This window comes from Mya arenaria, chromosome 3 (assembly GCF_026914265.1).
Source record: "Mya arenaria isolate MELC-2E11 chromosome 3, ASM2691426v1".
Taxonomy (NCBI): domain Eukaryota; kingdom Metazoa; phylum Mollusca; class Bivalvia; order Myida; family Myidae; genus Mya; species Mya arenaria.
Genome location: NC_069124.1, coordinates 52,686,215 through 52,697,873, shown reverse-complemented (window position 1 = coordinate 52,697,873; position 11,659 = coordinate 52,686,215). Strand labels below are relative to the sequence as shown.

Genomic DNA, 11,659 nt, shown 5'->3' with positions numbered 1-11,659 from the left:
TAAGGTACACTGGCAATATATCAACCATTGACTAACGTTCCAAGACCCGTCATGAAAATATATCAGCTTTGGAATACCCGCGCGGGACAAAACCGTCGAAACCAGCATGAAGTTCACATCATTCATCAAGCTTGGCCGTGAATTTTGACAGGCTTCTTCACCGTTCGTTTCGATGAGTTTTGATAGGCATTTCGAAATTGTCTCCAAATTTTTATCTAGGAAAGTGGTAACAAAAAGTTCATTCACAGCAATCAAGCGGTGTTTGGATAGTGATATTAGTGTTATTGGCACTTCCCTTATTATTTCCTATCATAAATATGTCTGCCATTGACAATTTGACAGTTTTGATGGAATTACATTTTCGTCACATTTTAACGATAACACCAATACTACAACAAACGCCCACTGGCTTGCTGCGAGTGAACAGGGGTATCAACGAATTACGGAGAAACAGGATTCGTATGTAGACATGTTTATCGTGTAATAAAACATACCAACAAACAAGTACACATTGTGTATACAAAAGAACATAAGCTTTATATTTAAAATACGTATCTATATTAATGATCATTTTACGGAACACTTCGTAAGCATTGGTGACCTCAAGACTATACATGTTCGTAATTTGTTTAAGTTATGTCCTATGTGTTCTATCAATGGTGTCAAAAGAAAATAACAGACACAAAACGATGGAAGTTCCGAGCATGTTCTTCTCATTTCACTAGTTGTCGTGGTATAATTGGCAATGCAAAGACAGACCAACATTTCAATGATGAACATTAAAAAACACACAACATTTTCACATGCAGGCTCGTGAATAATACATCGGTTGTTTGTGCCCCATTCGGAACTCCTCCGCCATTTTTATCAAACACAACCTCGGATGTATGCCGGTACATAATTTGAAGTAGTTCGTATTTGTTTTAATTATATCATTAATGAAATGTAGTGTTTTAGAGTTGTATTTATTGATCTAAGTTTAAATTGATTGCCAGTGAAGTGTATTATTGCAAAAATAATTAAGATTCCCATGAGTAAAGTCATAAAGTTTAACTGCTAAATACAATTACTACGCGATCTACTTGCAGCGGACTTAAACGTACCGCTTTATGAGTATGTAAACCGTCCAAATACATCCGAGGTTGTTTTCGATAAAAATGGCCGAGGTGCTCCGAATGGTTTGTGCTCGGCGGAATCCATGTTTTAGTATGACGAATAGGGTCCAGCAGCTCTGGACAGAAACCGGTTTGATGAACGCATTGCTCCTACATTCCAGGGACTGTAGCCAATCTGTACTTGTGGACGATATGCCGCTGATATACGCGGCCTTCCGTAGCCAAGGTTACTACCATAAGAAAAGAATGGGATAATGACCCTGTCCTTTATTCTTGGAAATCGCTGATATTCATCTTCCAGTGGTACTCCCATTCCTCCCCGTTTTAGCAGTGAAAGCAATGACGGGTAGTTCTCTCCTGTGTTTGGTGTATCCCAGGTATTATCATTGTTGTACTTTTGCAGTAGGTCGGGTTCCGAATGATCCGAATCGTACTCTGAAGGCCATACACTCTCCGAAAAACCTTAAAAATTAATCGCATACTATTTAGCAATATAATACAAATTTAACAAATACATGTACCTGCATTTTAAGGAAAAACTGAAAATCATTCATTTGTTCACCACAAAGTCCGTCAAGAACACAACATATTTTATATTGTGCTACAAACTTTATTATTTTGTTATTAATGCACATACTTTTAAATGTTATGAATGTTTCAAAATTGATTGAAACCTCAATACCTATATAGATAATTTTATGTACCCTTTTTAAAACCTACCACTCGCTATAAGACTGCCGAACACAGTCAGAAGGTTAATCCAAAACCATCTGTTGAAATCCATGCTCTCTCCGTATCCTTCCTCGAGTCACAAAACTACGCCCAGACTGCCAGAGTTGCCACTTGTTCTACCAATATATTGGCACCAGCGATGGCATCGGCCTACTGCTTTTGCTTTAACCAATATGTGCTTACAATACTGGCAGCTTAAAAGTACTGATAATACAGTGGTCTCTTTACTAGTTTTATGAAAAAGTCATGACACATTGGACTTTTAAAACCATAGTTGACAGAATGTTGCTAAATATGAATATTATAACTCACATAAATGTGTCCCTTCTTTGTATATAGAGACTAAGAGAGTACATCACTGTATTTTTTTTTTTTAAATCCAGTTTTATGACGTCGGGTGTCCATATAGATACTTATGTGAAAAACAAATAGTATTTTTGCCGGTCCGGACCTGTCCAAAAATTAAATGGATCGCTAACGTCATAAAACTGCTGTGTGCAGCTTTGAGATTTTGACAACGGCGAACAATCATCGCAAGAAAACATGGCCAGGTTTAATAAAACACATCTTAGGCGATGTTTACAAAAAATGGTTATATAAAATGTTTTATATAATATAAGAAATGTGACACACCACTTCGAGCATTTAGAAGGACCGGCCATTCTCTCCTGGAAGAGAAATGGACATCAGCTCATGGCTCGGTCCGTATACGGATGTGTCCCGGTTGTGCCCCTTCATAAAAAGGGTGATGTTAACATTGTAAGTAATTATAGAGGTAGTGCATTGTTGAATTCTCTCGGTTTATTGTTTACTAAAGTCTTTAATGAAATATTAAATCAGTGGGCTGAACAATATCATGTATACATAGAAACAGTCAGGCTATCGGCAGATGATGAGTACTGTTGATAATAGATTAGTCTTGCAGTGTGTTATTTCACATTTATTGAGTAAAAACAAGAAGAGAAAGAGGGAACGTGTTGGGTAAAATAAAAGCTATGTGTGATAATGTACAATCAAGAGTTAAGTTTGATAATACACTAGGTGAAGACTTTGATTGTTTTCTTGGTGTACATCAAGGCGAATCATTATCCCCATTTTTATTTTCAATGTACATGTACATAAATGGTATTGAAGATTACTTGGTTGTTCATAATTTTGATGGGGATGATTTGGGCATTCTTCAATTATTCTTGGTATTAGATGCTAATAATATTGTTTTATTTTCGGAAACAGAAACAGGTCTTCCGAAAGGATTAGTACTGTTAGAAGAATATTGCAATAGGTGAAAGTTCGGTGTAAATTATGCTCAAACAAAAGTAACGGTTTTTAAAAAGGGAGGAAGATTGAGGAGAAATATAAGATTTTTGTATAATGGTCAGGAATAAGAAATTGTATTTAAATTAACATATCTAAGTATTGTTTTCACAACAGGTGGATCTTTTACAAACACGTTTGAAAGACTATCTGTATTGCTCTTAAGGCAATGTTTAAACATAAGAATTGTTTAAATAAATTCACCACTTTGTCAATAAAGTAGAGTTTAGATTTGTTTGACAAATTATTTTCTCCGATCCTAAGCTATGGTTCAGAAGTATGGAGATAATAGGATAGTGTACAGGTAGACTGAGTCCATTATGTTTTGTAAACATTTACTAAGAGTTAAAGCACAAACCCAGAATAAGTTTGTATATGGAGAGCTAGGAAGAACAACATTGTTAACCAAACGTTCTGCAAATGTGATACAATATTGGCTGAAGATTTTTTACATGTATAATATTAAATATGTAAAAACAGTATATAAGAAAATGTATTGTGGTTTAGATGATAACCCTAATTCTAAATCGTGGGCTTACCTAGTAAGGCATCTACTTCTATTTAGTCATTGTGTGGAATTCACAAGACGTAGGGGATTTTAATCAATTTATATTGTCAGATAAACAAGGAGTTGATGATGTTTTTCTTCGAAATTGGTTGACGGAGTTAAACTAATCCACTTGAGCGAAAATATACTTACTTTTTGCTGATTTTAAACTTCAATCTTATTTGCCAGCTGTTAATATAGGTGTATATACATATATATATATTATATATAAGTATAGAACTGCATTGACTGGGCTTAGAATGTCGGCGCATAGACTAGAGGTAGAAGCCGAGTTGCAATTCCACATTGTGATAGAAAATGTATTGCGTGAAATATCTTAGAGGATGAAATTCATTTTAGTCTGGAATGTCCGTTGTGTAAAGATTTAAGAAAGCAATATCTTAGGAAATATTATTATAAAGGACCAAATGTTCCCAAACTGATTGAATTAATCGAGTCACAAAATGTTTATATTAATAGAAATCTTGCAGTAAACGTGTATAATGCTATGCAAATAAAGGATACATATATACAATGTATTTTGGGTAAACTGACTACATTAACAGAATCTTCACGCTATGTACATAATATTCAATTCTTTTCTTCATATAATTGTAATATTTATATATTATTATTCCATGTATATGTGTGTGTATTTGTGTATGTATGCATGTATGTATGTATGAATAAACTCTTAAAAACTCTATACACCATGCCATATGACCCTCAGTGCTGTGTTAATATTGCTTACATATATTAAACACAGAAATACGCGATATGTTTTGAAGAACCTTTATTAAATAAATACACGTGATAGTGTCAGCCATCCCACTATTGCTTTGAACAAAACCAACAAGTTTCGATCGTCAGAAAATGTTTGTCTTTAATACGATATTTTCAACCTTCTGAAAAATACCAGCGCGTTTCCATCGTCATAAGGGAGCGCAGTTCGTCGGTACGTGTTTTTAGGAGACCTAAGGTTGTTCCATTGACTGTGCAAGGCAAGGGGACCAGAAAATTACATTATCGCGGCTTTGTGACTGGAATAGATAATGAAGAAAACGCCATTCAATGCGTATATTGGGCTGTCTGACCTTAAGAAACAATTAATGTAACATAATTAGGAACAAGACTGACGAAGACAGATATATTGCAGCCCAACCAATTATGGATGATGAAATTATTAATGGTGGACAACATTTTCAGGTGCGGATCCAGGATTTAACGCTAAAGGGGCGTAACTTAGGGACGTAACTTTTTAACCTGCGCCCCTGTCTCAGAACCGAAATTTATATGGTATAGTGTTGTTGGGGGTGGGGGTACTCCCTCAAGAAATTTTGAACAATTTTTAGTCCGAAATGGTGCATTTTGGGCGTGTTTTATTACATTTTTCTCCTATATTGAAAATCAAAGTAAACTTGGACGATTCAAGGGGAGAAGGCGCCGAGTGCGACCCGCCCTGGATCCGCTAGTGTTTTCTAAACGGAAACGAAAGGTTTTGACTGTGATCAATGATCCTTACATATTTGCGGATAACAAGTATCTAAATCATGTTGAGGCATCCAAATAAGTCATTTTATATAAGAAAAAGTAGTCTTACAATACCATTAAAGCATAGCTTATACTAGTATAAAAGTTATCAACTTAAACATAGTTATAATCAAACAAATGATTTTAATTATTAATTTCAATTTCTGAAACATTATCTGTAGTCAGGACGATGTTTAATCATTAGTTAATGTTTGTTTTTACTTCTATGTATTGTTTTGATTTTGTTTTTCTTTGCATTTTGTGTTTACTGGCTTCTGGTGGAAATAAAGACAACTGAATTAAATTGAATTCTAGCCTTTTAGGGCAAAGTCAATTGGGAAGCCCAACATTTAGAACCTTTCAAAATTTTATTTTATTTATTTATGAGTTACAATAGCAGCAAGATGTTTTTGATTAAGGAGTTGGGTTAAATTTACTAAGGATTATTTTATCAAATATGTGTTGCATTTATACGGAAAGTCTATGTTTTGGGGTCAATATGTTCCAGACTATATCAACTTAGTTTTGTTGTCACAAAACATAGATGCTTTTGTTGTGATTTCTATAGAAAATTTTCTTACCCTCTTTTATAGTTCGGACCTTCGGGAACTTTAAATATCAGATAGTAATTTGTGGAAAAGAATACCCATTGAGCCGATGCTGGAGAGCGGCGTTGAAAGTGTTGCCCAAATCCTTTCAATGAACAATATCAATGAAACAGACACTATATCATTGTTAGGATATGGATTGTTCAAGGTTTCTCTTCCAGAATGTATATATAAACTACTTTGTAGCTGTAGTCGTAAAACGGACAATTTTAAAAGCCTGGCTTTTATCTGTATTTTTCTAAAATATTTTGCCGTTTCCTGAATTAACATTTTAATACAAAAAAGTTTTATCAATTTCAAATTGAGATTTTATTCCGTGGCTATATTTGTGATTTGAGAACGAAGACACTGAGAGGTTACCGTATCAATGTTATAACAAAACAATTTAATTCGGTAGCAAGGTTTTACATGAAACAACAAAATATAATAAAAATCAAAAAATGAATTTATTTCATATTTGCGTTCACCTTCCTTTCAAGACCGCCGTTTCCAAATCGGTGGGCGGTTAAAACGTCTCCAAAAATAGTAAAAATATATGACAAATAGATCGCATAGGATTTTTGTTATTGCGACAAAGGTTATAAAAAGCAATTTCATTTGCAACTAAAGTTCGGATTTGAATAATGTGAATCTGCATTAGAAAAGTGGTAATTAAATAAGGTAATACTCATAAAACCTGCAATAACACTAAGCCCTACTATAACAGAATATTTTATTTACATCTTAAGCTGTTTTATAATTTTAATAAAAATATAGTGCGAGTTTTGTGTTTAGCAAACCTATTTCTCAACCGAATGATAAAGGCAGAAAATGAACTGAAGCAGAAAAACGCCAATATGAGACAAGTTGGACGGACTATTTTCAACAATACTGCTTTCTAATCCGTTATAAAGTTCAAGTTTTTGTTGTAATTTATTCAAAACAGGTGCGGTAATCTTCATTTAAAAGTACTCCAATAGAATAAGTTCATGTAAATTTGACAATCAAGTGAGACTTTATGTAAAGGTTTTTCAAACGTTGTTTTACTTTTGAAGTAAGATACATTTTAGTCGACTTGAAGGAAATATTACCCGCCGGCTTCTTGAAAAGAAAATCAACATAAAATGAAAACATAAAAGAATATTCCGCAAAATTCGCGGGCAAATGAAGAAATGGATGTTTTTTTGTGATATTTCAGTGAATGTTCCCGACAATAAACGGAAAAATCATATTTCAATCAGTGGATCTTTTGATATCTACACCGCTTCTTCACTCCTTCTTTGTCAATATTAATTTTCAATATTTAGCTTTTAAGGGTTTAATATGTTTTAAATATAACATACACCAGGTTTTAAAACAAAACACAAATGCAAACTAAATGTCAGCCTTAAGCCTTTTTGGAATCATCAATAAAATGCAGGTCATTTTTATAAGCACTTCATAAAAACTGTCATTTCTCAGCACATCTGCATGTTCAAATAATGATTAATAATAAAACGATATGAGAAATGTCAATAACGAGGCTCATTCCGCGCAGTTGACGCATGTTCTATCAGGCCAAGTTTGCCGAAGCCCTCGGGCGTCTCTTCCCACCTGTACCCTCCCTGCATAAACTCACACCCTAATGAGGAGCTTGATCGATCCCTAATCCCCCTTTATGGAGCTGAAAGTCCTAACTTAGGATTAGGTCTCGCATAAAATTAAGAGAACGAGGCAGTTACTTTCAAATATTTAAGTCATGTGTTTTATATGTGTGAGACATTAGTGGATAGCATTGAAACGTAAAGATGTGAGGCTTGCTTGACATTAGGAATACATCTTAACAATTTATATTTTGTTTGCGGTCAGAGCTCCGTTTGTTTTAATAGCATTGAAAGATATGTACAAGGTTGATCTTTCCAATTTTTTTCACATTTTTTGTATTAAACTTTAACATAATAAAAATGATTGTTCTTCCTAGTTAGGACACCATTTGTCATTTGCATTCTTCGTCTTACTTTGCGTATTTGTCACTTTTGTGAATGGCTTAAAATGTAAGGACATTAGGATTTAAATTCCAAGTTTCCAGTCAATATTTTACGGAGACGTTTGCACTTCATATTTGCATGAGCAAGTCCTCTTAAATATTCTCACCCTATGTGCAAGAGAAGTGCCAAGTCCTTCATCATCCAGAACTCCTGTCAATGAAATTCGTATTGATCAACAAGGACAAGCGGATCCTTGCCTCTACCTGTCCCAAGCCCAGAGCGGTAATCTCTTTTTAAAGGCTTAATTTATTACCTTCGCCCATTGTGTATATAAAGCATCCCAGGGATGGAGACTGTTAGTTTTGTTCAGTGCTGGCCTTTATTTGAATATTCTCATACGGTTGAGACGGAGGACAATTGGAGATAATGGACAGAAGCATCGGTGAACAACCAAGAGCGTGATTTACTTTGAGTTGTTTTGCTGCCAATAACGGGTATTCACTTCTTGCATCGAATGAATAACCAACGTTAGTGATAAGGAGCTGAAAATCAGAGTTATTTTGGTTGGATTAATTCGCAATAAACAGCACTAGTAATCTGTATGATATTGATGTGCGAATCGGGTGCAAAATATCATTTGACATGGAATATTTAATTATTTAGAATAGAAGATGAGTAGATTTGCCGACGTACTTCTACGTAAACATATCTTGGATGTTATTAAAGAAACATTTGCAAAATTTGCAACATAAATGAAAGCTCAAACGTTTGACAAATAGTAAAATTTTGGATGTTTATGAATCATCAAATACATTACATAATGATTCTTTGAATAGTGTGAATGAAACATGTGCATATTTATTTATAACTTTAAGTTAACACTTCATTAACTTATATATGATTTGAGGCATTTGTCACTTGAATCGGGCTTCGCACATTATTTTCAAATTAGTCTTCAATTTTTCATGCAATGAATATTGATATAGGATTTATGGAAAGGTTCGACAGTTTTGAAGATAATAGCCAAGCAGACGACATGGAAACGCGTAACTTGCTGAGTTTTGTTGACATGGCATCCAGCAACATCAAACTAGCCCTGGACAAGCCAGTAAAATCAAAACGGAAGGTGAATCACAGGAAATATCTACAGAAGCAGTTGAAAAGATGTGGAACATCGGAGCGAGGAACAGTTGATGAGATCAAGGTAAGATAGTGGTCCGTTACCGTTTCGACGGGTATCTGCAGTTCGTATGTAACCATCTGATGTTTTAGACTAACAAAAGTCTTGTAGGCACCAATCAAAACAAAATAAGAATCGTTTATTACACAATCGATAAGGAATGTATTCCTCTACAAACAAATGGTAGAATATTACGTTCATGATGATTGTTACAATTACTAATAATGCTTGGTAAAACAATATGATACAACCAATGAATACGCAAAAGTATACATTTAAGTGTGTGCCCAGTGAATTGATATACCATTGTTATTTTAAATATTTCGTGACTTAGGTGAAACAGGGTATTTAATAACTATAATTGGATTTCCATTAAGAAAACATAATGCAATATCTCTGTTTGCCAGGTTGGAGAGCAGGGAAACCCAACACATCCCAAAATATCAAGGAGAGAAACGTCGCAGACAGGCATCCAAATTAAATCTTTACAAGCTTTGTTTGATCCAAGAACTCTGCACGAGAAGTGCTGTACAGAAAAGTCAAAGCATAGCTCATCAAGTTCAAAAACTCCATTGAGGCAACGTAAACTACCATCTTCGTTCTTTAAAGAACCTAAGAAACGTGGACATCGAGATAAGATAATTATCCAGCATGACAATATGGTCCCTGAGGATGATATATCATGCACTTTTAACAGCACTGATAGTGATAGGCAAGTCTCCTTGCCAATCGATACCCTGGAATCCATCCTAGAGCAAAATGATTTCCATGACCTTCTTGTTGGACCGTGGAATGTTGACAACGGTGATTCAAATAGTGGATACTTGACCACTTACGACGATAACACCGCAAACGGAAGCCCCCTATCTATATCTGGTATATCAGCGGGGTCTGATGGCTCATGTACTTCTCCGGTTCTTTTAGGACAGTACGAAGGACAGACTAGTGAAAGTTTCACTTATGGTCAACCAATTTGTTACCAAAATCAAATAACTGAATGTTATGCACCACCGTCTACATATGATCAGTTTGACAACACGCTTCTCAGTGATTCTCAGTACGCAAATATGGACCAGTCAAGTCATACTCAAAATGGATTTTTACCACTATTGCAAGAAGAACAGACTTTTGAACAGCTTCTTGGTGATGATCCTTTGTCGACTGGCAATGTATTGCCAACATTTCCACAAGCTTTTTGTGGACAAAAATGTGACAAACTCATTAATCAGTGTGACATGTTTGGTGCATGTTTAACTGGGTGGAAAGAGGGTTATCCAGAATCGGCATGTTACACGTATTTGTGACAATATTTTAAAATATACTTTATTCTTTATCTAGACATTGAATGAATAACGACGCAGTATATTACATCATTGACAACCAAAACACGATTTCCTTGTGCAGATAATGTAGCTCGTATTTCTTGTTATTAGTATTATATCTATACTTGAAATTCCGGGATGAATATTAATAAACTGTGCTAAGCTTATAATTACGTTGTATCAAAAAAATTCAAAAAATACCTCAGAAATTCATACGAAGTATTTTAACCCCAATTATTTCATTTAAAATGGAAAGGGAATTTTACTTATAACGTGTTTACATGGTAATCACTAATCAACAATATTTTTATTTTAACTCACTGAAAAAACAAATAAGAACACCTGAACAAAAAAAAAGTAGCTATTATAGCCCGATAAATTGTAAACAACACCATTTCATCTTCAACTCCATGGGAAACGTTGTTAAAGAGATACCTCTGAAAACAACTAACAATGTTTTTGGGGAGCACATAAGTCATATTCGTAAGAAACAACCAATACTCCTTTAAATGATGGTTATGTTATATAATGTGCTCACATTAGGCATAAATATTCAACATAATTATGTTAACGAGTGTTAACGAATATGACAAAGTGAATAGACTGACGTATGGAAGCCCTTGAGCAACCAAGTGAATCCAATGAAGTGATTTGGGAAGCACGTAAAAAACCAGTAGAAGGTTTAAACGTGTGTTTTTGCCAACAAGGTATAATGTATGTGTTCTCTTTAATGGCGACAGAAAAGTCGTTGAACTTTTTCACATTCCTGCCAACAGTTATGCATGCGTACACATGTATTGGGGAAGAAAATCGTAATTTACAAAATACTAACGTCGTGTTACGTACTTTAAATTTATAGTATGTATAAACATTTTCGTTCCACATATCTTAGACAACCCACTCCCACTGAATTTATTTTGAATGCTGGGCAATAAAACGCCTTAATCAAGCGCAATTTAGATGTCACGATTAACACAATCGGAAGAAAAATACATCGGTCAATTGCTTTCTGTCAATAGAAGATGAAATAAAAGCCACAAATGATCAGACACCTATTCATAAGATGGTTCGTTCAACGCGCTAGACAAAATAAGGTTATTTAAGGTAACATGTCCACTGAAGAACCTGACTCCAAACGAAGATTTAGTGTTTTGAGTTAAGTTATTCTGGATTCAGAACCTTTACTTAATGTGTAAGCTTCTCCGTATAAATGTCCGGCCTGCTGTACGAAATCTTAGGTTATGTTGGTGGATGTCTATCATTTATGAAAAGAGTTGTTGGTAAAACAAATCTCTTGCGAAAAGCCAATGAAGCATTTCAGTCTGGAGCGAGCACATATGCATTTTAAGGAGCGGTTTGATTGGC

At 34.7% G+C, this 11,659-nt stretch overlaps 1 protein-coding gene across 1 annotated transcript; it reads right to left on the bottom strand.

Annotated features, from left to right (window-relative positions):
- Positions 1 to 456: 456 nt before the first annotated feature.
- Positions 457 to 1,971, bottom strand: LOC128229148 (uncharacterized). Its single transcript, XM_052940864.1, has 2 exons — positions 1,836 to 1,971; positions 457 to 1,577 (listed from the first exon to the last, which is right to left on the bottom strand). The coding sequence occupies exons 1-2, from the start codon at positions 1,897 to 1,899 to the stop codon at positions 1,204 to 1,206; spliced, it is 438 nt and encodes a 145-aa protein (XP_052796824.1). The 5' UTR covers positions 1,900 to 1,971; the 3' UTR covers positions 457 to 1,203.
- Between the last annotated feature and the right edge of the window lie 9,688 nt (positions 1,972 to 11,659).

Bases quoted from the DNA above. Each gene is read 5' to 3' on its own strand.
- LOC128229148 (XM_052940864.1), bottom strand. From the start codon at position 1,899: ATGGATTTCAACAGATGGTTTTGGATTAACCTTCTGACTGTGTTCGGC. The intron at 1,578-1,835 runs GTAGGTTTTAAA...TTAATTTTTAAG, and splicing joins CGGCAGTCTTATAGCGAGTG to GTTTTTCGGAGAGTGTATGG.